We start from the raw sequence: 26,331 nt of genomic DNA on the forward strand, positions 1-26,331 counted from the left end.
GGCCATCATGGCTACTATGTGCAGTGTGCTCTAGTGCGATGGCCAGGATATTTGAACTTAGTGATGTCACCGCCCCACCTCGTCAAATCATATAATACCTTGTATTCATTAGGAAAAATGCAAGGAGTTCTGTGAATGGCAGCTGTGATGAACAAGCGCCCCCTACATTCACTGTGCAGCAGGGCAGCCGCTCAGCATGGACCCTGAAAACAACAGCAATCACTGTAGTATCGGCAGCTACCACAGCAATGTATACACCAAAGAACTAAAAGGGGAAAGAAAGGGAAGGAATCTTCATCCCCTTGGAATAGTAGGCCTTTGAAGGCATCTATTTGATTGATCTCAAGAGGAATATACACTTACAGGGCTTTTTTTAAGCGGGAACGCGGGGGAACGCAGTTCCGGCACCTCCAGTCTGAAAGTATGCAATGGCAAAGGGGTGCTGGGGTCAGTGGGGTGAGCTGAAGGGCCTATTGATGCTGGCTGCTGAGGGATTTATTGTTGCTGGGGTGAATCTATTGGTACTGGAGGGCATTTTGTTGTGGGTGGGGCTATTGTTGCAGTGGAGGATTTATTGTTGCTTGGGGGAACTATTGTTGCTGGGGGGCTATTGTTGTTGGGGAGGGTCTATTGTTGCAGGGGAGGATTTATTGGGGGGGGGGGTGGGGGGGATTGTTGCAGGGGAAGATTTATTGTTGCTGAGGGGATCTATTGTTGGGGGGGGGGAGGAGTCTATTGTTGCTGATTCCAGGGGATTTTACTGCTTTTCTAGTTATCATTACAAATTACCTAGAACCACAACATGATACTTGGTTCTGTATTCTCTAAAAGGGGGGGTACTGGTGGGTGGTAGAGGGTGGAACCAAATGACAGCGCTCCGAGGTGGGTAGTGGGTGGAGACAAGGGGTGACTCAGAAGGGGGGAGTACCTATAAATGATCTAGAGGAGGGGATATCGAGTAAAATCTCAGTATTTGCGGATGATACTAAACTAAGCATGGCAATATCTTCTGGGCAGGATGTGGACACCTTACAAGCGGACCTGAACAAAATTATGGGGTGGGCAACTACATGGCAGATGAGGTTTAATGTTGAAAAATGTAAAGTAATGCACTTGGGGGCCAGAAACACGAAAGCAAGCTACTCACTAGGGGGGGAACCTCTGGGTGAGTCTAGGATGGAAAAGGACCTGGGGGTACTGGTAGACAACAGGCTTGGCAGTGGCATGCAATGCCAAGCCGCTGCAAGCAAAGCCAACAGAATACTGGGATGCATAAAAAAGGGGATTCACTCCAGAAATAAAGAGATTATTCTCCCGCTCTACAAGACTTTGGTCCGGCCACATCTGGAGTATGCTGTCCAGTTCTGGGCACCGGTCCTCAGGAAGGATGTGCTGGAACTGGAGAGAGTCCAAAGAAGGGCAACAAAAATAATTAGGGGAATGGAGGACAGCAGCTATGAGGAAAGACTACAAGCACAGAACCTATTCTCTCTGGAGAAGAGACGATTGAAAGGGGATATGATATCAATGTACAAATACTGTACTGGCGACCCTAGCATATGGAAAAACCTATTCAGAGAAAGGGAATACAATAAGACACGCGGCCACTCACTGAAACTGGAGGAAAGGCGGTTTGACCTTAAAATACGTAAGGGGTTCTTCACTGTCAGAGCAGTAAGGATGTGGAATTCTCTTCCACAAGCAGTATCAGCAGGGAACATTGATAGTTTCAAACAACTATTAGATGGGCACCTTAAAGACCACAACATACAGGGGTATACAATGTACAACATACAGGGGTATACAATGTACAACATACAGGGGTATACAATGTACGGTTAACAGCAAGCACACACACATCATAGGTTGAACTGGATGGACTGATGTCTTTTTTCAACCTCGCTAACTATGTAACTATGTAACCTGCACCTATTCTCCAAGAAAAAAAGCCCTGCTCTTAGATAAATATATATATGGAGCATACTGTTACATGACCATTTATGTATGTTTGCACAATGGTTTTATATTAATTTTGTGTACAATAAACTTGTTTTTTTATATATATATTTATCTAAGTGTATATTCCTCTTGAGATCAGTCAAATAGATGCCTTCAAAGTCCTACTATTCTAAGGGGATGAAGGTTCCTTCCATTTATTCCCCCTTTTAGTTCATCGGTATATACATTTTTTTTAGGGATGAGGCATCACCCTGTCGAGATCGTGTCTCAAATACTTCCATGAACTACCACAGCAATACCCCACTTCCACAGCGGTCCCACAGGTGTGATATATGGATCCTATATTAGTCCAAGCTGGACCAATGTAAAAAGACCTTCATCAAAAAAAGTCATCAGTGATTGCATCCATACTTCTGTCTTGACTAGCGCCCATTAACTCTTCCACAACCAAGCAAGTTTCACAACAGAAATATAAGTGAGAAAAATTAAATAAAAAAACAACAAAGAAAGTCTTTAGGGCCTCAGATTTATTCACAGACCCGCCAGGAACCCCCGGATGTCTTAGGTTGCAGTCAGCTGTACATGACACATTTTTAAATCAAGGATTCCTGGCTGGGGGAGGCCAGAGCCGTCTCTGAAACGCCTCTTTGCCCCGGGGGGCCATCTCCTGGAGCCCGCTGGGCTCTCTCATGCGTTTCTGATGCGAGCTTAAATATTTATATACTGCAGACGCACGCTCTGGAACGCCTGCTCATCCCTTCTGTTCTGTGGGATCCCTCAACTCGTTCTTGTGTTTTTTTTTTCTTAAAGTTCTCTTTGCATTCTCCATGCATTCATGCGCTCAACTTCCCACCCCGCTCGGCTGTTCCCCACCCGATGTCCTCCTGGTGTAGTGGGGACTGTCCGTTTTGGAGGCCCTGATGGTTAGATCATGCCAGCCAACCAGGGTGGGAGGAATAGTCCAACAGTTCCCAAAAGGCAGACTATGATGAACATCCAGAGGAAGATCCGATCAATGACCATGGCCACATACTTCCAGTCCTGTTTGACCTGTTGGGATTAAGGAGAGAGAAAGTGAATCTCATGATGTAACTGGAGCAAAGTCTGTCCATCCTACACAACATCTGTAAAGCTATATATCTCAATATGGACTCAAGTGGACCTGGGACTGCATAGACATTGCTTGTAAAGGCCACACTGGGGTTTGATGGTGGCATGGGGTCACACAGCATCAGTAGGCTCTTATTTAAAAATATACTGCCGCCTCCTTGAATGCCTGTTTTTTTGTTTTTGCCGAATTGCGATTTTGCATGAAACGAATGCACCGCAACTATGAGCCAAGCATTCGGCTTGTGGTTGCTGAATGTTCCCATTGACTTCAACGGGAGAGTTTGACAGGGAAGCCTTGTGGCTTCAAACAACAAGCCGAGTTAAATTTACTGCAGTCGCAAATCATCTAGGCAATGGCATGTTTATGATCCTCTCCAGCTGCCTTGTTAGGCCTTTTTTTGCAAAGTCGGTAAAAACGCAGCCAAACTAACTGATCACCAATTGAAAGCCCAACAAGGTAGCAGGAAGAGACCCCACATGGCATGGCTGGGTCAAATTTAACTTAGATCACTCATTAAATTTCAATTAGATCCCACAGCAAGCACAACCTATATACTAGGCTCGCATTTGCAGCAAGTTAGTTCCCTTACCAAGCAAAATAATCATTACACACTATCGGGAAAGTTGGTGATTTTGTTGTTCGGTCTTTCAAAAATTCCCAAAAACATGGGAGTTATGCTTTAAAGCATAGATGTGTGCACCCCAAAGCTTAAACACATTTGTGTGTAAGTGTGTGTGTGTACATATATACATATACACACACACACAGTAAATACACATACACACGCACTCTTATAAATAAATGTAAACAAGCATTTTAAACTGTATTAAAACATGGACAGTGTCAGTAGAGCAGAGATTGGTGTCAGGAGGGCAGAGGATGGTGTCAGTCTGTAGATCAGTAGACGTGTCAGTAGGGCAGAAGATGGTGTCAGTCTGTAGATCAGTAGATGGTGTCAAAAGGGCAGAGGACAGTGCCAGTCTGTAGATCAGTAGACGGTGTCAGAAGGGCAGAGGACAGTGCCAGTCTGTAGATCAGTGGACGGTGTCAGGAGGGCAGAGGATGGTGTCAGTCTGTAGATCAGTAGATGGTGTCAGGAGGGCAGAGGCTGGTGTCAGTCTGAAGATCAGTAGACGTGTCAGTAGGGCAGAGGACGGTGTCAGTCTGTTGATCAGTAAACGGTGTCACTCTGTAGATCAGTAGACGGTGTCGGTAGAGCAGAGGACGGTGTCAGTAGGGCAGAGGATGGTGTCACTCTGTAGATCAGTAGACGGTGTCTGTAGATCAGTGGACGGTGTCAGTAGGGCAGAGGACGGTGTCAGTCTGTAGATCAGTAGACGGTGCCTGTAGATCAGTAGACAGTGTCTGTAGGGCAGAGGACGGTGTCAGTCTGTAGATCAGTAGACGGTGCCTGTAGATCAGTGGACGGTGTCTGTAGGGCAGAGGACGGTGTCAGTCTGTAGATCAGTGGACGGTGTCATTAGATCAGTGGACGGTGTCAGTAGGGCAGAGGATGGTGTCAGTAGGGCAGAGGATGGTGTCAGTCTGTAGATCAGTGGACGGTGTCAGTAGGGCAGAGGACGGTGTCAGTCTGTAGATCAGTAGATGGTGTCTGTAGATCAGTAGACAGTGTCTGTAGGGCAGAGGACGGTGTCAGTCTGTAGATCAGTAGACGGTGCCTGTAGATCAGTAGACAGTGTCTGTAGGGCAGAGGACGGTGTCAGTCTGTAGATCAGTAGACGGTGCCTGTAGATCAGTAGACAGTGTCTGTAGGGCAGAGGACGGTGTCAGTCTGTAGATCAGTAGACGGTGTCAGTAGATCAGTGGATGGTGTCAGTAGGGCAGAGGAGGGTGTCAGTCTGTAGATCAGTAGACGGTGTCTGTAGGGCAGAGAACGGTTTCAGTCTGTAGATCAGTAGACGGTGTCTGTAGAACAGTAGACAGTGTCTGTAGGGCAGAGGACGGTGTCAGTCTGTAGATCAGTAGACGGTGCCTGTAGATCAGTAGACAGTGTCTGTAGGGCAGAGGACAGTGTCAGTCTGTAGATCAGTAGACAGTGTTTGTAGGGCAGAGGACGGTGTCAGTCTGTAGATCAGTGGACGGTGTCAGTAGGGCAGAGGACGGTGTCAGTCTGTAGATCAGTAGACGATGCCTGTAGATCAGTAGACCGTGTCTGTAGGGCAGAGGACGGTGTCAGTCTGTAGATCAATAGACGGTGTCAGTAGGGCAGAGGATGGTGTCAGTCTGTAGATCAGTAGACGGTGTCTGTAGGGCAGAGAACGGTTTCAGTCTGTAGATCAGTAGACGGTGTCTGTAGAACAGTAGACAGTGTCTGTAGGGCAGAGGACGGTGTCAGTCTGTAGATCAGTAGACGGTGCCTGTAGATCAGTAGACAGTGTCTGTAGGGCAGAGGACAGTGTCAGTCTGTAGATCAGTAGACAGTGTTTGTAGGGCAGAGGACGGTGTCAGTCTGTAGATCAGTGGACGGTGTCAGTAGGGCAGAGGACGGTGTCAGTCTGTAGATCAGTAGACGATGCCTGTAGATCAGTAGACCGTGTCTGTAGGGCAGAGGACGGTGTCAGTCTGTAGATCAATAGACGGTGTCAGTAGGGCAGAGGATGGTGTCAGTCTGTTGATCAGTAAACGGTGTCTGTAGATCAGGAGGGCAGAGGACGGTGTCAGTCTGTAGATCAGTAGACGGTGTCTGTAGATCAGTGGACGGTGTCAGTAGGGCAGAGGACGGTGTAAGTAGGGAAGAGGACAGTGTCAGTCTGTAGATCAGTAGACGGTGCCTGTAGATCAGGAGGGCAGAGGACAGGGTCAGTCTGTAGATCAGTAGACAGTGTTTGTAGGGCAGAGGACGGTGTCAGTCTGTAGATCAGTAGACGGTGTCAGTAGATCAGTGGACGGTGTCAGGAGGGCAGAGGACGGTGTCAGTCTGTAGATCAGTAGACAGTGTCAGGAGGGCAGAAGACAGTGTCAGTCTGTAGATTAGTGGACGGTGTCAGAAGAGCAGAGACTGGTGTCAGAAGCAGGGGGGATCTGCACTGCACAGGGTGATTAGGGTGTGCCAGTGTTAATTTTGAAATCAAATTTCGATTTAGTTTTAGTCTTTTGACTAAAATGCCATTTTAGTTTTAGTCATATTTTAGTCATCTGAATTGTTTTAGTTTTAGTTGTATTTTAGTCAATAAAAATCTCCAGTACATTTTACTAAAATCGAATGGGTTGAGTTAAATTTTAATGCATTATTTAAGCATTTCTGTAGAATTTCCAAATCCATTATATACTCCTGAAGTAAAAATCTAATAACATATTATTATTTATGGTATTAAGGTTTGAACGCGCACTACAGACACAGATTTAGGCATTGTGATATATAACGTCTTCATAAATAAAACCAAGTTTCATGAATATACAAAAATATTGCTTTTTGACAAGCAGAAGGACAACCTTAAAATATAAAAAATAACAAAAACTGTAAACTCTCTTGACTGTAATGCAATTGCACATATTACCTGAATATATTACCTGAATATATTACCTGAATATATTACCAACATTAAATATCAGGAAAAACCTTTTTATTATTGTTTTTTCTTTTAGCAGCTTAGTAGCTGCCCCTACACATTCTTATGTGGCAGTGGCATAGCGTGGGGGTTGCTGGGGGGGCTAGCCGCATTGGGCGCAAAATCTGGGGGGGGGGCGCATCCCACGGCGCGCCAGTTTCGCTGTCCCCCGGCCTGCCCGACGTGCTCTTGCGGCATCTTAGATTTAAAAATGGCGCCGCCCAGTGCTAACATGTCACCGTGCATGCGCCGCCGGGAATAGCCAAACGCATATGAGCTTTCCTGAGCGGCGGCACATGCGCAATGACGTGTTAGCACCAAGCGGGGCCATTTTTAAATCTAAGGCGCCTCACGAACAGGTGAGACTCCTCCACAGTACGACAGAGAATGATGTACGGGAAATCAGTGTGGGGGGTCAGTGTCAGTGTAGGTGTCAGTGTAGGAGGGGTCAGTGTATGTGTCAGTGTAGGAGTCATTGAAGGGGGGTTAGTGTAGGTGTCAGTGAAGGGGGGTCAGTGTAGGTGTCAGTGTAGGGGGGGGGGGTCAGTGTAGGTGTCAGTGTAGTTGGGGTCAGCGTAGGTGTCAGTGAAGGGGGGTCAGTGTAGATGTCAGTGTAGTTGGGGTCAGTGTAGGTGGGGTCAGTGTAAGAGGGCTCAGTGTAGGTGTCAGTGAAGGGGGGTCAGTGTAGGTGTCAGTGTAAGTGTCAATGAAGGGGGGTCAGTGTAGGTGTCAATGTGGGGGGGGGTCAGTGTAGGTGTCAGTGAAGGGGGGTCAGTGTGGGGGGGTCAGCGTAGATGTCAGTGAAGGGGGTCAGTGTAGGTGTCAGTGCAGGGGTCAGTGTAAGTGTCAATGAAGGGGGGAGGGGCAGTGTAGGTGTCAATGTGGGGGGGTCAGTGTAGGTGTCAATATAGTGGGGTCAGTGTAAGGGTTCAGTGAAGGGGGGTCAGTGTAGGTGTCAATGTAAGGGGGGTCAGTGTAGGTGTCATTGAAGGGGTCAATGTAGGGGGGTCAGTGTAGGGGGGTCATTGTAGGAGTCAATGTGTAGGGGGGTAAGTGTCAGTGTAGGGGGGGGCAGTCTAGGGGTCAGTAAAGGTGTCGGTGTAAGGGTCAGTGAAGGGGGGTCAGTGCAGAAGGGTCACTGTATGTGTCAGTGTAGGGGTCAGTGAAGGGGTCAATGTAGGTGTCAGTGAATAGGGTTCAGTCTAGGGGGGTCAGTGAAGGAGGGGCAGGCATAAAGGGTCAGTGAAGGGGGGGCCAGTGTAGGTGTCACTGTAGGTGTCAGTGAAGGGGTCAGTGTAGGTGTCAGGTAGGTCAGTGCAGGAATCAGGAATGTCAGTGTAGGGGTCAGTGTAGTAATAAGGTAGGTCAGTGTAGTGATCAGGTAGGTCTGTGTAGGGGTGAGGTAGGTGTCAGTATAGTAATCAGGTAGGTTAGTGTAAAAATCAGGTAGGTCTCTGTAGTGGTCAGATAGGTCTCTGTAGGTGTCAGTATAGTGATCAGGTAGGTTAGTGGAGGAAACAGGTAGATCAGTGTATTGGTCAGGTAGGTCTGTGTAGTGGTCAGGTAGGTCAGTGTTGGTGTCAGTATAGTAATCAGGTAGGTCAGTGTAGTGGTCAGGTAGGTCAGTGTAGGTGTCAGTATAGTAATTAGGTAGGTCTGTGTAGATATTAGGTAGGTCAGTGTAGTGATCAAGTTGGTTAGTGCAGGAATAAGGTAGGTCAGTGTAGGTGTCTGTGTAGTGGTCAGGTAGGTCTGTGTAGTGGTCAGTATAGTAATCAGGTAGGTCAGTGTAGGAATAAGGTAGGTCAGTGTAGTGGTCTAGATTTGTGTAGGGGGCGCAAATTTCTAACCTTGCCCCGGGTGCTGACAACCCACGCTACGCCACTGTTATGTGGTAGTGCAGTGGTAATTTTGACGTTTTAGTTTTAGTCATAGTCTTTTGACTGAAATGCCATTTTAGTTTTAGGCTGGCCATAATTTTCTGTACAATTTTTGTTATATTTACCCTTAACTATGTAGTAAAAAGGCCTGCCCTATAGGATACAATTGTTGTTGAGTTTTGACCTCATATTATATGGTTTTTGGTAAATCTAACAGAAAACTGTACAAAAAAATTGAACACGTATGCCCAGCCTTAGTTGTATTTTAGTGTTTTGTCTAAAATGCCATTTTAGTTTTAGTCATATTTTAGTCTTCTCAATTGTTTTAGTTTTAATTGTATTTTGGTAGACGAAAATAGTATTCATTTAGTAGACAAAAATATTTTAGTTGACGAAAATCAGAGCCTTTGAAAAACACTTTTGGTTTAGGGGGACTATGTGACCACCTCCCAGGGTGCAGTGCCTGGGTCTGTGTGGCCAATCACTTTTAGGAGCCGAGGATGTCAAAAACCCTCATGCCGCCAACACAGCAGTGGCAAGGAGCCAGATTAAGGTGGGTGTCAAGGGTCCTTTAAGAGACCTTTACTTTGCGTGAAGGAAGAAATTGGGGGGGGGGGGGCATTGAGCTGTTGCTTTTTGTTTGCCAGCTGCCTTATATCAGCGGTGCGGATGGGCAAACTGGGAAAAAAGGATAAAAAAAACCCAGCAGACAATCAAAGCGGATTGGGAGCTACAGAAGGCAGCAGATAACGGCCATTGGAGATGGAAATAGACTAAATGATTGCAGGCTGGGCGCTCGCTCTATCAAGCTGTGAGCGCTCCGCCGACAACGGACCTCCGTTTAAAGTTATCAGACAGCACAGCTTGCACCTGCCGCATAATGACCAGACGTGAATCATCAGCCAGTGAGCAGTGTCAAGGTCAGGAGTTTCCAGCAAAGAGACACAATGAGGTCCCTATATACAACCTCACATTGAGTGCATGGAACAAGTTCACATGTACGAGCTGAAATCCCCAATACTAAAAAATCAACCTTTACTCCAGCTATTAATTAAGAAGACAAGGTAATATAATTTAGTCCAGTTCATCTAATTACTTGCATCCTTAGTGGCCCCTGGTATGGCTCTATGCTGGCATCTCAACATGTTTCCAGCAGTGGGGACGAGGACAACCAGTGAGTAGGAAAAAGACCCAGATAATATTTTTTTAAAGGAATCATGTAGTTATTTTAATGATTTTTAAAGCCCACAGAAGAAAGCAACCACAGCATGATTCCAAAAGCCCGTCTGCTGCCAGTATGCTGCGAAGAACTGTTGCCCTCTGTGTGGATGGAACCAGTGGTGTCTATACAGAGGTCTGACACTATTATATGGCTGATAACTTATTTTGATTAAAAAAAATGTAAAACTTAGTTTTTGAATGGAATGGGAAATATTAGAACCCCTGACACTTTTTGTTTGTCCTGGTGATCATTTTTTATCAAGTGATAGGAAATCCAAAACTTTGAAATTTTCACAAGAATTGAGGGGAAATCTTCCAATGGGGACACCTTTTCCCGTGACAACTGTCTAAGAGGGAAATGGCTTAAATCCTGCTGCATGTACAGGACACAAGAAGTGAAATCTCCCCAATTGGACAAGCATGGCAAAAAATTAACTGGGGTTTTAACACTCTACTACTCAATCCAAGTCTAAAAAAGAAGGTTTGGGCCAGAGGCGTAACTAGAACCTTCAGGGCCCCGGTGCAATAAACCATGAAGGGCCCCCCGGACCCCTGGCCGGGGCCCTTCCCTTCAAGCTTTGGGCTCTTTCCACTGATCCTGGGGCCCTTTACTCTAGTTGCAGTGCCCTTTTCTACGGTCCTGCAGCGGGACCCTTTCATAAGTTCTGCAGTGGGCCCCCTTCCTGCCATCTTGGGGCCTCTCCACAGTGGTGGAATGCCAGGGCCGGTTGCAAGTGTGAACTTTGTGATCCTGGAAGTTCACCCACTGGTGTCAGTAGTTTTTATTTTTTTGATATTTTATTTGTATTATTTTTTATCATTGTATTTTATTTTTTCACAATGTCACTGACTATGACTCTGTCCATTCAGAAAAGGAAGGAGCTGGTAAATTACATATTTACCGACCCCTTCCTGGTTCTCTTATGTGACACATCCCCTGCAGCAGCCAGCAGGAGAGGAAAGGGAGCACAGTTCTGGGGGGGGGGGGGGGGTGAACTGGATAGGAGGAGTGGAGGGAGCAGCATGCAGAGGAACCAATCTCCTCCATTTTACTCCTGCAGCTACAGGAGGAAAAAGGAGGACAGTGATTTCTCTACATGCTGCCCACGCCACCCCTCCTATCCAGGTGTACAGGGGAGCTGCACATGCCCCCTGGAGCATGGGACCCGGTTGCAATTGCAACCCCTGTAGTTACGCTCCCTGGTTTGGGCTATATATACACATGAATGTCAATGTTATGGTTAGGATCTACTTGTAGGTTCCTCAGCAACTGAAAGTCTATAGAGGTCCCTTTGCCCATTAAAAAAAAACTTGTTTGCTAGGTACTTACAGAGAAGTCGGCATCCTCTGCTCTCAGGTGGTCTGCGATATAATGGACTCCCTCAATGGCCAACTTCAGGGATGGGGACATCAGCAGCACATGCTGCTCTTTGGTACTGACTGTTTTGGTAACTTGACTGGTGCCACTCGGCTTCTCTTGGCTTTTGGGTTTGCATTTACACTGAGAATTTGGAGTTTGCTGTGCTTCTTGCACATGGCAACTCTGAGATTGTGGAGAGGTGCTGGACTGACCATTGGTCTGGGAGGAATCTTCATGAAGGTAGCAGTACTGTATGCTCCTGGAGCGGCAACGAATTGTAGCCTCGTTGGTTTCCTTGGGCGAGTACATCTGTTGAACGCTTACAGAGCGAACCTTGGGCATCAGGTTGGTCTGGGGCTCTTCTAGAAGACGAGTTTGGTTTGTAGGACGGGGGCAACTGCTCAAAGTTGATTCCTCGCAAAGCAGTGAATATTGCCCAGAGGGGGACTTACAGATCACTTGAGAGTTTGCCGTCTGCTCCAGCTGGTGGCAACAGGAAGACGATGGTGATGCCCTCTGGCTAGTGGGGCTGGCTGAAGATGAACTTGGGAAGGCTGGCTCAATCTCTGTCTCAGACCAAAGTCTAGGTGGAGAACTAAGCGGTCTGGCATGCAAGGACTCAATGAGTTTCTTGCAGTTGTCCTTCGCAGGCCTCTTCATGAACAAAACCCTGGGCACCACATCCAAAAATATTCTGCGCACCCAAGCTGGCATGGTGTGTGTACGAGGGGAACGATGGTGAACATTCAATACAAATACTGTGATGATGATGGAGAGGGTGACAAAGATCATGGTGAAGAGCAGGTATTCCCCAATCAACGGGATGACCAAAGATGTGGATGGAATGATCTCGGTAATGAGGAGAAGAAAGACAGTTAGAGAAAGCAGGACAGATATACACAGCGTGATCTTCTCTCCACATTCCGAGGGCAAGTAGAAGACCAACACGGTCAAGCAGGAGATGAGAAGGCAGGGAATGATAAGGTTAATGGTGTAAAATAAAGGAAGTCTACGGATGATAAAGGAATATGTGATGTCTGAGTAGATTTCAGTGCAGCACTCGTATTTCTTGATGTTGTAGTTGCCAACAGCGTTGACGATGACCCACTCTCCGCTCTCCCAGTAGTCAAGTTGGTCAACGTGGCTGTGCATGCTGATCAGATCGATCTTGGCTCTGTCATAAGTCCACGAGCCAAACTTCATGGTGCAGTTCTGCTGGTCGAAGGGGAAAAAGGTGACGTCAATGCTGCAGGAGCTTTTGTAAATGGCTGGGGGTGTCCACTTTATCCGTCCATCATAAAAGAGGTGGGCTTTGGTCAAGTGGGTCACTGCAAAGTCACCGTCGGCACTTTAAAAATACAAAAACACAATAATTAAGATTCGTCCTTGACTGCATCTTATTACATAGTCATGTTCCTCTGGCACTCTGCAAAGTCTTTATTCAGAACCCTCAAAATACATTTTGTATAATGACCTGGAATGGGTCTTGGCTCAAGCGGCCGGGTAATGGATTCGGTGACTCAGTTTAATATCATTTCTTTTTTCTATATTTTGTCATTTTAGATTGCAGCTCAATAACAATTTATTTTCTTTGTTCATGTTTCATCGGCTTTTCCCTCAAAATGTCAGATCATACAATGAGGAGAAAAGGTTTGCCAAGTTGCTCAAGGTATAATTTATTCCAGTCTTAAAATGATGTCTTGCTGGAAAATATTCACAGTGGAAAGGAGTATTTTAGGTGGTCCCAACCCTTTTTTTAGTGCCTGTTTTACCACAAAGCCTTTTTCCTTTGCATGTGTATGTTTCCATGGAAGCTTCAGGAATTTAGGTTTGAGATAGTAGGTGGTACAACAGGGGTGGACAAATAATTATGGCACTCTGGAGCTAGTCTACCCAATCTGGCAAGCCACCAGGAATTTTTCTTGGAGGCCAAGCTCCATTGCCAACACCCAGTGAAGACCTCAGAAGTTAGGCACCAGCTGTAATTTTTAAGGAGCATTGGCTACCTGGCTCTTGGGATTTTTCCAGCCCTGTATTACTAATCTAAGATGCTGAAGAGTGTAAGGACTCTCTAACCATCTCTTGTATTATGTCTGCAGTCTCTAACCATCTCTTGTATTATGCCTGCAGTCTCTGACCATCTCATGTATCCTGTCCACAGTCTCTGACCGCCCCTTTTATTATACCCACAGTCTCTGACCATCTCCTGAATCTTATCCACAGTCTCTAACCTAACCACCCTTGTATTATACCCTCAGTCTCTGACCATCTTCTGCATTCTGTTCAAAGTCTCTAACTGCCCCTTTGCATTATACCCACAGTCTCGGACCATCTCCTGTATCCTGTCCACAGTCTCTGACCATCTCTTGTATCCTGTCCACAGTCTCTAACTGCCCCTTTGCATTATACCCACAGTCTCAGGACCATCTCCTGTATCCTGTCCACAGTCTCTGACCATCTTTTGTATCCTGTCCACAGTCTCTAACCGCCCCTTTTATTATACCTACAGTCTCTGACCATCTCCTGAATCTTATCCACAGTCTCTAACCTAACCAGCCTTGTATTATACCCTCAGTCTCTGACCATCTCCTGCATCTTGTTCAAAGTCTCTAACTGCCGCTTTGCATTATACCCACAGTCTCCGACCATCTCCTGTATCCTGTCCACAGTCTCTGACCATCTTTTGTATCCTGTCCACAGTCTCTAACCGCCCCTTTTATTATACCTACAGTCTCTGACCATCTCCTGAATCTTATCCACAGTCTCTAACCTAACCACCCTTGTATTATATCCTCAGTCTATGGCCATCTCCTGCACCTTGTTCAAAGTCTCTAACTGCCCCTTTGCATTATACCCACAGTCTCTGAACATCTCCTGAATCTTATCCACAGTCTCTAACCTAACCACCCTTGTATTATACCCTCAGTCTCTGGCCATCTCCTGTATCCTGTCCACAGTTTCTGACAATATGTTTGCATCCTATCCCATATTCTTTGACTATATCCTGTTGTGTATCTTCTGTGTGGCCCTTTAGTGATGACTTTGGCTGCACTTGAGGCCCCCCATTGCAAGAAAGTTGACCACCACCGAGTTATACAAATGTGGCTGAACTTTATTGTACATTCTAACCCAGTTCTGGTTGGTAGGTATAGAGATAGACCAATTCCATCCCCAAGCCTTTGAAAACGAGTTTCGGCTAATCCTCTTCTCATACATTTAGGTGATAAATATATCATTATCATATGATTTTATATAGATAACTCACCAAGGATGAAACTCCCTAAGCAGTAAACCAGAACACACTGACGGGAATGCCACCTTCCATGTACCAGGCTGGCTGTTATTTGACCACCAGCTCTGTGCAGACCTCTGAGAAAAACTCAATGGAGAAATGCAAATAACAGAAGACTGGTGCCATAGGGTGGAGAAAAAAAAAACATTTTAGGCATCATTTTAAAAATAAAAACTGTTTGCAGACATGAAAAAGTCAATTTTAATAGCAGTAATTTGCCTATGGCAAGAGTAGAGTTTTTTTTCCCCCATAGTTATAAAATCAGAAGAACCCTGCATGTATTGGGGGGGGGGAAGAGGGGGTGGAGGTGGCCAGCGCGGCCCAGCAAAAAGATGCATCCTGGGAAATACGCATCAAGATCTTGTTATAGCGGCTTCTAGACACCAAGCTTGTAATTTCCCGGCCCTTATCCCGAGCCGTGCCGGAGAATTTCAACACTTAGACGTTAAGCCTTGCAAATCCTCCAGTGTTGACTTATTAAATCCGTTTCTGTCTGGAAGGTTTAAAAGGCTCGCTAAGATGCTTACAACCACCTCCCATTCAAAGGCAAGGAAGCCGCCTTACAATGCCGGGATAGGAGGACTGGCTCTGAGCCCGTTCGCCGCAGTTTAGTTGTGTGCCTTAAAGTGAAACTCTAGTTTTGGACAGAGCATGAGAAGGGTTACAACCTTGGTCAGGGGTGATTTCCTTTAATTTTTCAAAAAAAGGCCATTTCTGGGGAAATCCCTTACCAGAATACAGTGGCAAGAAAAAGAATGTGAACCCCTTGCAATGAACTGGTTTTCTGCAGTATTTGCCATAAAATGTGATCTGATCCTCATCTAAGGCTCCTTTCACACTGGCTTTTCGATCAGTTTTTCAGGTGGACCTGATCGGATGCTCCATGTACCTCTATGGGGCAGCGGATGTCAGCGGTGACACCTCCGCTGACACCCGCTGCCCTCCGATCAGATGTGGCCCATGAAATCCGAACAGATGGAAACCCTATTTTCCATCCGTCTGGAGGATCGGATGAAAATGGACAGGCGGTCTGTTTTCATCCGATCTCCCATAGAGGAGAGCGGGGATCTGACAGCTCTGCAAAGTAAGCGGGGATGAACCTGTCATCCGCCTGCTCAGCGGGGATCGATTCGCCGCAAAACGGAGTCCGCCGGGGGGGAAAACCCGTGTGAAAGGACCCTAAGTCACAACAATTGACAAACACAATAGGGTTGATTTACTAAATCTGGAGAGTGCAAAATTTGGTGCAGCTGTGCACAGAAACCAATCAGCTTCCGGGTTTTTCTGTCAACACTTAATTGAACAAGTTGAAGTTAGAAGCCGATTGGCTACCATGCACAGCTGCACCAGATTTTAAACTCTTCAGTTTTAGTAAATCAACCCCAATGAGCTTAGGCTGATAACTGCAAATTCTAATTTCTCCATGTCTTTATTGAACATACCCATTAAACATTCACAATACAGGAGGAAACAGTAAGTGAACCCATAGCCTAAATACTATCACAAAATCTAACTGGCGTTAGTAGTTTGCACACCTGGAGTCCAATTAATGATAATGAGTTTGCAAATGTGGTTTAGCGCTACTTTGATTGAAAAAGATACAAACATTTTTGGATTTCTGTTCATAAGTAGCATTAAGTGATTTGAACCATGACTCGCAAAGAGGGGCTCTCTGAAGATATGCAATCAAGAGGGGTTGATCTGCATAAAGCTGAAAAGGGATGCAAATAAATCTCACCGCTCATTCACATTGACTGCGGCTTTAAAATCGTGCAAATTCATCTGAAATTGCACAATTTCAAAGCCGCATATCAGTGTGACTTTGGGTGCGACTTGGAAGACATCTGTGAGGCTTCATGCACAGATGTCTATCCAAGTTGCACCCGCAATCGGCAAAAGTAATGCAGGAACTACTTTTACAAATCGTTGCGGCACCGCAAAGTTGGCATTGCACCGATTTGAACAGAGCCCTTGCCAGCAATAGGCTGTGGCTTGTCATGTGATTGACCTGTCAAATCGCATGACAAGTCACTCCAATATAAACGGGGGCTCAAGGTGTTTAGGTGTCCATCAGTCAACAGTTAGACAAACTGTCTATAAATGGAGACAGTTTAGTACTGTTTCTACTCTTCCTATAAGTGGATGCCCAGCCAAGATGACTCCCAAAGCACAACGCAGAATCCTAATTGAGGTAAACAAGAACTTACAAGTAACGGCTAAAGATATCACTGGAACTGGCAAACATCCCTGCTCATGAGTGTACCATACGTAAGTCTTTTAACAGGCAGGGTGTCCATGGCAGAAAGCAAAGACCTTGTGCATTACCACTAAAACGTTTATCGAAATGGGTAGTGTACATTATACTCACAAACATAGAATGTGTACATGCATGTAGGAAATGGGAACCAATCGCCTCCAGAACACTTCTCTACTGCTGGATGGTGTGATGGCATCCACAAAGACCTTGTTTGTCTTACACGTTTTGAGGGAGAACCCTCTTCCTCAGAGCCAGAACACCTCAGAGGAAGCCTCTGGTCCCCAATAAAATCTTTTCCGCATGCCTGTCATTTGCCAAAGAGCACCTTTGCAAACGACCACACTACTGGGAAAAAGTTTTTTGGCCCTTTTATACAAAAGTTTAATTGTTTGGAAAGAATACTCAACACTATGTATTGCACAAAAAGGGCACAGCCTACCAACATCAAAACAGCATCCCAACTGTGAAGTATGGTGGAGGGAACATCATGATTTGGGCTTGCCTCGCTGCCTTAGGGCCTGGACCACGACCACTTGCCATCATAGAGAGGAAAAGGAATTCCTAAGTTTACCAAAGTATCCTACAGGATAATGTCAGGGCGGCTGTCCACCAGCTGAAGCTCAGTAGAGGTTGGGTGATGCAGCAGCACAATGGCCCTAAGCATCAAAGTAAATCCACCACAGACTGGCTTCAGAAAAACAAAAATGAGCCTTTTGGAGTGGCCCGGTCAGAGCCCAGATCTTAACTCCATAAAGATGCTGTGGAATGACCTCAAGAGAGCCCTTCACACCAGACACCCTACAAATGTGTCTGAGCTGAAGCAGTTTTGTAAAGAGGAATGGTCAAAAATCCCTTCTGAATGTTGATCAGGTCTAAACCAGAGCTACCAAAGCGCTTGCTTGGAATCATTGCTGCCAAGGTGCGCTTAACCAGCTATTAACCCCAAGGCAGGGGCGGACTGGGCCAGGGGGCAGGGTGGCAATTTCCCCCTGGGCCGGTCTGATGTACCCCAGAAAAGGCCACTACTGCAGCAGCAGCAGCTTCACTTTATTGCAGAGGGACTCGGCTGGCGGAGACCTGGTTGTTCTACTGCTCGTCTGTATCTTCTGCACTGGTTGCTAGAATTGCCTGCCGCTTGGCGTCTAGCAACCAGTGACGTCATGTTCTCGAGGAGGAATGCGAGGCTGAGGCTCCAGCATTCAGAGCGGAGAAGAATCTTCCTCCTCCTCCGCGCCTAGGGAGCTTCAGCTGAACGCCGATTCTCCTGCCTCACTGACAGGACAGGAGTGACTCATTCTCTCCCTCTTAACAAAGTCTGGATTCCCCAACTCCTCGAGGCACACCGAACAGTCCTTATCTCTTTTCTGACTGCACCCATCCATCTCCTCCTTCATGTCGTTCCGGGACACTCTGCATTCCTTCCTGGTAAGTTACATGCACTTATCAGTCCTGCTACATCGCTCAATTAACCCATCCACCTCACTTCCCCTCCCTCCTCTACACAGCTCTTCTCCTTCCCAAATACTGATACAGTCCTGCAGTAAATCAAACACTCTGTCTACACCAATCCCCCCTGCCCCCCCCCCCCCCACCCCCCCTCTATTTGTCCTTTCTGCTGTTCTTGTCTATCTGCTATCTTCTCACATAAAGCAGCATTACACCAATCATGCAGGCTCAGGTGTCAGATATAGGCATTCCACAGGAGTCCAAATAACCTTTTCCATCCCTGTCCACTTTTCAATTCTTCCAACTGCCCTACAGCCTCGTACATTCTATGCAGTCTAAAGTAAAGTGGTAGCAAAGTCCCCATAAAGTAATACAAAATTCATGTTGCATGTTGACTTCATAATGCACTGGTGTGCACTGCATACTAGTATATTATGACAAACTTGCCTGCAAACATAGCTCCCTAGCACTTCTATTTGTGCTCAGTCTTCATAAGCTCAGCCGCTTAAATGGCCAGGCCATGGTGACACCACTCCCATGCATGCACACGGGAGTCACATCACAGCGGCACACAGAGCGGACTGTAAATATGGTGTGAGCTGCGCTTGCACAAGCTCAGATCACATTACCACTGACAGGGTGGAATCCCCCGCTAGGACATTGTATTCTGACAGCAGAACCCTGCGCTGTCAGAAAACACTGATCAGGGGCTGCACTGAAAGAAGTTGCATTCAGCAGGCTATACTGCCCATTGAATGCAGCAGGTTGGGGCAGTAAAACTATGACTCAACCGCCTGTTTTTACCCACCCAATCACAAGTGTAAAGAAGGCCTTAGGGCTCACTCACACAGTCAGGTGGGGAGAGGTAAAAGCAAGTGGTTGAGCCATGGTTTTACCACCCCAAACACCCAGCTGAATAAGCAATCTCTCAGAGCTGTACACATGGCAAAACTTAATTGGCATAAGACCATGAATGGGCCTGGACCACAACTGCCCTGCAAACACGTGCAATGCAAAGGGCTGCAGCACAGAGGGTCAGTATTTTTAGGATTAAAACAGTGTGAGGAGGTGATATTACCCCCCACTGCCTCTCAAACACAAACAATGATAGCTGCACATTCTTCCAGCCCCCCTTTCTCCCTTAAAGCGCCCTAGAACCCTTTAGTTCCATGTAAACCTCAGAGCGCAGCTCCCCTCCTCCATCCCACTGACTTATGCTGGCCATACACGCACAGAATTTCAGCCGAAAATGGTTGTTTCGACATTCGTGCCGTTAGTAAACCCAACTTTACCGTCAATTTCGACCATGGGCCCGGCTAATGTCGATGGATCCGAAGCAAAAACTTTACCGTTTCAACTAACATGAATACGTGTATGTTCTGATCGAAACAAAAAGAATATTCTACCTTATATGTTTTTATCGTTATCAAATGATCACTATGAACATCAGTTAGTGGACAATTCGCATTTGAACGATGAATAATCATTCAGTTTGCAAACAACCAAAATTCTGTACATGTAGGCCAGCAATAGATGCCAATCACACTGACATCACAGCCACAGTGGCATTTTTCTTTTTTTTTTGCAGTGAGACCACTGACACAGGGACTTTTTTTTTTCTTTTTGTGACACCACAGACACTGGAACATTTATTTTTCTTTGCCACTGTTAGCACCATACTGTGTTTCTGCACTGATTTTAAACTCTTTCACTGTGGTGTACCATTGCTACTATTTCAGCGCATGTCGCATACATTACAAACATTACACCACAACTAGACCCATACCCTCTTTCACCCCGTGGTGGGGGGCACAGTTTGCCAACTTTGCCCGGGCACTGAATGACCTTGTGCCAGCACTGGTCGGGAGCAGTAAATGAATTAGAATATATGTGTCATGTGGAGCATGAGCTGGCAGCATAGGAGGAGGTCACACCCTTAGATCTCAGCCAGGGTTCATGCTGTGACCTGTAGACCTTCACTAGTTGAGAGGGTGGGGGCAGGGTGGCACATTCTGAGCTCTGAGGGGTTCATGCTGTAACTTGTAGTCCTTTACTTTTGAGAATCTGACCCCCCCAAAAGTGAAGGACTACAGGTCTCAGGATGAACCCCTCAGACCTCAGGATGTGTCGCACCCCCCCCCCCAACTAGTGAGGGACTACGAGTCACAGCATGAACCTGGGGAATCTAAGGGGTCAAATCCTTAGATCTCAGGGGTTCAAGCTGGGACTTGTAGTCCTTCAGTTTTGGGGATATGACCCCCTAAAAGTGAAGGACTACGGGTCCCAACATGAACCCCTCATAGCTCAGAATGTGTCGCACACCCCTGCTCCCCCAACCAGTGAAGGACTACAGGTCCCACTGTCCTAGCTTAAAAACCCTCAGAGCTGAGGATGTGTCCCCCCGACCCTTCAATTTGGTGGCTCAATGGGCCACTTGACTGGACTTGCCCCTCAGGCCTAAGGCTGCCAGCCCTCCCCTGCCCCAAGGGTTTACTTACTTTTTCCCGAGAGCTGCGAATGCTTAGTGGGTGTGTTCAATAAAGACACAAGAATTTAGAATTGTTTGTGTGTTATCAGCGTAAGCACATTATGTGTCTATGAGGATGATATCACATTTTATGGAAAATTTATAAATTCCAAGGGGTTTACAAACTTTTTCATGCCACTGTAAGTTTCCCCATTGAAAGATTTCCACCTCCAGCCAGTAATATTTTGGATTTCCCATCATTTTCTGTACAGGGACTGCAATAAAGTCATCAAAGGAAAGAGACTCACTGCTCAAGGTGGTATGAAAGCCTGAAGACACACACCGATGCACGCCCCGGCTCGCCTCCGTGGATAATCAATAAAGAAAAAGGAACGGCTGCACTCCAGATGAGGTCAAAATCCAGGTTTATTGACTGGACATCCCAATGTGACAATAGTGACAAGGTAGACGCGTTTCACACACTACAATGTGTGCTTAATCATTACATTAGTTATGATTATTAGCAATGATTAAGCACACATTGTAGTGTGTGAAACGCATCTACCTTGTCACTATTGTCACATTGGGATGTCCAGTCAATAAACCTGGATTTTGACCTCATCTGGAGTGCAGCCGTTCCTTTTTCTTTATGCAATAAAGTCATGATGGGGGACCTGACACTTCCATATTATATCTAAAATACATTTTTTTTTTACATAGAGCCATATTTTAACATTTTAAGATTATAGTCATGGAAGACTAGTTATCATCTTGGTCAATGAGTAGAGAGAAGAGTGCATGATGGACACTTCTGATAATGGGCATTACTACCACATCCACTAGATGGACTACAAACGATTGTATGGCCATTATATGACATGTACCATTCTCGAGCAATCATTAGGTATAAACCCAATAATACATCTCGTAGAATCTGTAACTTGTTGGCGTCCTTTCAAAGTAATTTTCAAAATTTTTTAACCACTTTACCACTAGCCACTGTGCTGCTACTGCGGCACAGTGGCTCGTTATCGTCCAGCGACGTAGACCTACGTCACTGGACTCCTCCCCCTGTAGGCGGCGCTCGCGCGCAGCTGGAGGCGCGCTCCCGCTGTTTTCATTCACAGCGGGAGTCGGGCCAGGGGAGGAGCGGCGGCGATCGCGGCTGCTCTGCCCCGATCGTCGGGGAATCCAGTTTGGAGATCCGCCCGCCTGTGCAAACAGAGAGGGCGGATCTCCTAAGTGACAGGGAGTGACAGATCGGAGTGTTCAGCATAGCTGAACATCCGATCTGTCCATGACGCACTCAGTCACCTCCCCCCCCCCCCACACGTTAGTAAGCACCAGGCATACGTTAACCCCTCCCTCTCCAATAAAATTAACCCCTACCCTGCCAGTGTCATTTTTACAGTAACAGTGCATATTTATAGCACTGATTACTGCAGTAATGTCACTGGTACTCCCAAAAGTGTCAAAAATGTCAGTCAAGGGTCCGATCTGTCCGCCACAATGTCGCAGTCCCGCAAAAAAAATCGCAGATCGCCGCCATTACTCGTTAAAAAAAAAAACCACCAAAAATGACAGAAATCTTTCCCTTAGTTAGTAAACGCAATAACTTTTGCGCAAACCAATCAAAATACGCTTATTGTGATTTATTTTACCAAACATGGGTAGCAGAAAACAAATTGGCCAAAAAATTTTTTGGGGGGAATTTCATATAAAAAAATGTTAAAAATATTGTTATTTTTTCAAAATAAATGCTCTTTTTTTGTTTATAGCGCAAAAAGTAAAAATCGCACAGGTGATCACATACCACCAAAAGAAAGCTCTGTTTGTGGGAAAAAAAGGACGTAAATTTCGTTTGGGTACGGCGTCGCATGACCGCGCAATTGTCAGTTAAAGTCACACAGCGCTGAATCGCAAAAAGTGGCCTGGATGTAAGACAGCAAAAGTGGTAAAGTGGTTAATCTGTACCTTTCATTGAAATAACTCCTGGTAATCCTGCCATGAAGATCCATGTTCAGGAACTTCCTGTTATAGGGTGGCAATGCTCCTTTGTTGGGTTTAACATCAACTTTAATGGGAGGTCATCTCTAAAAACAGCATTTGATACACACAGCAGGCAATAAACTATATAGAACGAAGGGTTCTTATATAACTTATTACTATTAAACCGTATGGTCACTATGGTAGGAACCATGTTGAATGATGATCTTCTGCGCCCAGAGCTCCTATTTTCCGATAAACCTGCCAAAATCGGCATCTTTCCACTGCCAGTTACTAGGCATTAATACCATTACAGGGAATTCTACATTATGTCAAACATCATCATTTCTAGCTTCACATGTAATGCCTTTGAGGTAAGGCACGTATGGTGTCCTGTACAAGGGACGGGATTACAGCTCAATTGTTAGGTTTACAGAAATAAAAGGAACGTTATTGATCCTGAATTCTCGGGAGAGATCGGAGATCACACACTGATAAATCCTTATAATCCAGGTAAAGACAGGGAGAGAATTTTTGCCTTCGCTTCTAGAAGCCAATCCCATCAGTGATAGAACAAGGAGAATTTCTAATGAACGTTGCTTGTTTTTAATCTCTACTTGCTTGATGGCCACCATCAGCCCCTAATTATTTTAGAAAGGATTTGTCAAGTGTTCCTTTCTTCTTTCTCCAAAAAACCTGGAAGGCTTCCAGGGAAAAGACAATGTACACATCCAATATTACCCTTCATGTGTAAGTGGTGCTCTGAAAATGATGATGGTAAACCACCGACCATGGTCTCACATCAGTAGGTCATCAAGACCCCAGATAAGAAAAGGTCCTGTTCTTGTTGGGTGAGCTCCATGGACACCCAAAAACTGAATGCACCCAAAGTCCTCATTCATGACTAGGGATGAGCAAAATATTAGAGATTTCACTCTGTCAACATTTAGATAAAATTTTAGCAAAATTAACTATTAGGGGAAAATGCATTGAATTAGATCAGGATTTCTTAACCAGGGTAAAATGGAGCCATAGAGTTCCTCCAGAGGTTGCTAGGGGTTCCTTAAGCAGTAGGCAATTTCTGCATCTCAGGTAAGTTCCCACTGACACCATTGATCTTTTCAGCTATCTGTGAGGGGGTAATTCTTTCCAATGATCACAAGTGTGAGGAGCATTCTTCCCACTGACCATCACAGTAATGTAATGAGTTGTAGATATAGTCATTTTTAGCAGGGGTTCCCTGAGAACGGAAAGTTATTTCAAGGGTTCCTCTGTGTTGAAAAGGCTGAGAAAGGCTGCATTAGAAGGTGAAAATATTAAAATCTATTTTTTGGTGGTTTTAAGGATGCCATCGACTTTATATTGGCACCTGAAAGTTATGGAACATCTTTTATGGCTGAACTCCAGAAAATATGCAACCCGATATATTATCATTTAACCTATTTCCTCTGATTCTAGCTGGCCATAGACTTACCCAGGGCTGGGAAAAGGGGTGGAAAGGAGGGATGGCTGCCCTGGGCGCAATCCTTTACTGTAAGGATGGGGGCGCCTTCCTTCTGTTACCAGGCTGACAGCAGTAGTGAGAGCACCCAGCAAGTTACTGCTGGGTGTAGTATCTCCTAAGCTTGCACATCATAAGTGGAGTGGGGGGGCACAGTTTGGCATCTTTGCCCTGGGTAGATGACTTTGTCCCGAAACTGGACCTACCCTCTGGGGGGGATGTCATTAGCTCAGAGTATTCCAGGGCAGAATGGCCCTTCTATTCGTAGGGGGGCACAGTTTGGCATCTTTGCCATGGGTGCTGGATGACCTTGTCCCGAAACTGGACCTACCCTCTGGGGGGGATGTCATTAGAGTATTCCAGGGCAGAATGGCCCTTCTATTCGTAGGGGGGCACAGTTTGGCATCTTTGCCATGGGTGCTGGATGACCTTGTCCCGAAACTGGACCTACCCTCTGGGGGGGGATGTCATTAGAGTATTCCAGGGCAGAATGGCCCTTCTATTCGTAGGGGGGCACAGTTTGGCATCTTTGCCATGGGCGCTGGATGACCTTGTCCTGAGACTGGACCTACCTTCTGGGGGGACGTCATCACTCAGCTCAGAGTATTCCAGCACGGGGGGCGTGGCCGGAACTCGGATGTGAAAGCAGCGCGGCTCCGGAGCTCTGTCCTATCTGCCCTGATCCTTCCGTGATCCTGCTGGAACCCGACATCCTACTCACCTGATTCCGACGTCTCCTGTCTCCTGATATCCCGGTGCACCCGCGGCGATGGTCAAAATCGGTCCTCCCGGTCCAGAAGCACTCGGTATCCGCCCGCCGGACCTCACGCTGCCACGATCCCAAGATGGCGCCGGCCCGGCGCGTGCTGCGGGCCCTTCCTCCCAGATCGCTCGCTCCTCGGCTGTGCGGATGGCATCGGCCTCTGTGGAGGGGGAAGCGATCTCTCCTGGATCGTCTCGGCTGGCGGTGACTGTAAGTGATGCCCTCTCTCCTCCCCTGGGCTCCCCCGTACCCTCGGAGCCTGCCCTGTCTGTGGATAGGCCCGAACCTACCCTGTCTGCCATAATGGACGCTATCCAGCACTGTCAGACCTCGCTTGCCTCACAGATTGAGTCTGTACAGATGGACATGTCGTTTCTCAAACAGGATGTGCACAACCTTCGCCACAGGGTGGGCAACGCGGAGCAGCGTATTAGTGACATGGAAGATGCCCACCGCCCCATGCAGTCCACTGTGTCAGAGTTACAGAGGGGCCATGTCGCTACTACAGACAAGCTAACGGACATGGAGGACCGCCTCAGGCGCAATAATTTGCGTTTTTTGGGCTTTCCGGAGGGATCGGAGGGTAAAAATCCTGAATCATTCATGGAACATTGGCTTATCGATACTTTTGGGAAGGAAGTTTTCTCCCCCTTGTTTGCCATTGAAAGGGCGCACAGAGTGCCATTGCGCCCCTTGCCGCCCGGGGCCCCACCCCGTCCTCTTCTCATCAAGCTCCTGCACTTCCGTGATAGGGAGGCTGTGCTCCGGGCCTCTAGGGACAAGGGCCGAATCCTGTATAATAACCACGCTGTATCTATCTTCCCGGACTTCTCTGCTGCGACCCAGAAACAGCGGGCCTCCTTCATGGCAGTTAAGAGGAGACTGCGGGATTTACAATTGCCGTATAGTATCCTGTACCCGGCTCGTTTGAGGGTCGTCTATCAAGGTAAAGCCCACTTTTTTCAGGATCCTCAGGACGCTGCGCAGTGGGTGGATTCCCTGGGACGCCGCTCCCCTCCCTCCCAGGATCATAGGTCTCCCCGTCGGTGATCGCTGGCCTGTGTCTTGCAACTGCTGCTAGGTTTCCCTTTCTTCCTCCTGGATGTCGTTGGGATGCACCTTTATATTCTATGATCCTTCTTACAACTCTTTTTTGTGATTGTCGGGTGTCCTCCTGAATGGGGGGATCCTCCTTGTTCCTCTGGAAGGGCATTTTTGGGGATGGTTGCTCCCCTTCACCCCCTTTTTTTTCCTTTTTTTGCTACCATTCCTGTCTGCTTCAGGACGAGCAGATCCACGTTTCCCTGAACTGCACTGTTTTCTGGTTATGGGATTTCAAGCTCTCACCTGTTGGGGACTGAGGGCCGGGTGGGTTAGGGTGGGATGGGTGTTGGGTTACTACTGTTTTTGTGTTTATCTGGGATTGTGGGGGTCTCTCCCCCCTTTTTTTGATTTGCGTTTACTCCGTCATGTCTTCTTGGACTCTTATCAGGGATTTTTTTTACGCCTAGGTGCTACG

General features: G+C 46.6%; 1 protein-coding gene across 2 annotated transcripts in view; it reads right to left on the bottom strand.

Annotated features, from left to right (window-relative positions):
* Positions 1–2,477: 2,477 nt before the first annotated feature.
* CHRNA4 (cholinergic receptor nicotinic alpha 4 subunit) overlaps positions 2,478–26,331 on the bottom strand; it is a 112,975-nt gene continuing 89,121 nt past the window's right edge. For both annotated transcript variants that reach the window (XM_082271458.1, XM_082271459.1), the window contains exons 5-6: positions 11,071–12,448; positions 2,478–3,009 (exon numbers count right to left, since the gene is read on the bottom strand). In XM_082271458.1, coding sequence (XP_082127584.1) covers positions 2,884–3,009; positions 11,071–12,448 — 1,504 coding nt within the window. In that variant the 3' untranslated portion in view covers positions 2,478–2,883. The remainder of the gene's footprint in view (positions 3,010–11,070; positions 12,449–26,331) is intronic.

The sequence above is a fragment of the Pelophylax lessonae genome (genome assembly GCF_965119305.1).
Source record: "Pelophylax lessonae genome assembly, chromosome: 11".
NCBI classification, from domain to species: Eukaryota; Metazoa; Chordata; class Amphibia; order Anura; family Ranidae; genus Pelophylax; species Pelophylax lessonae.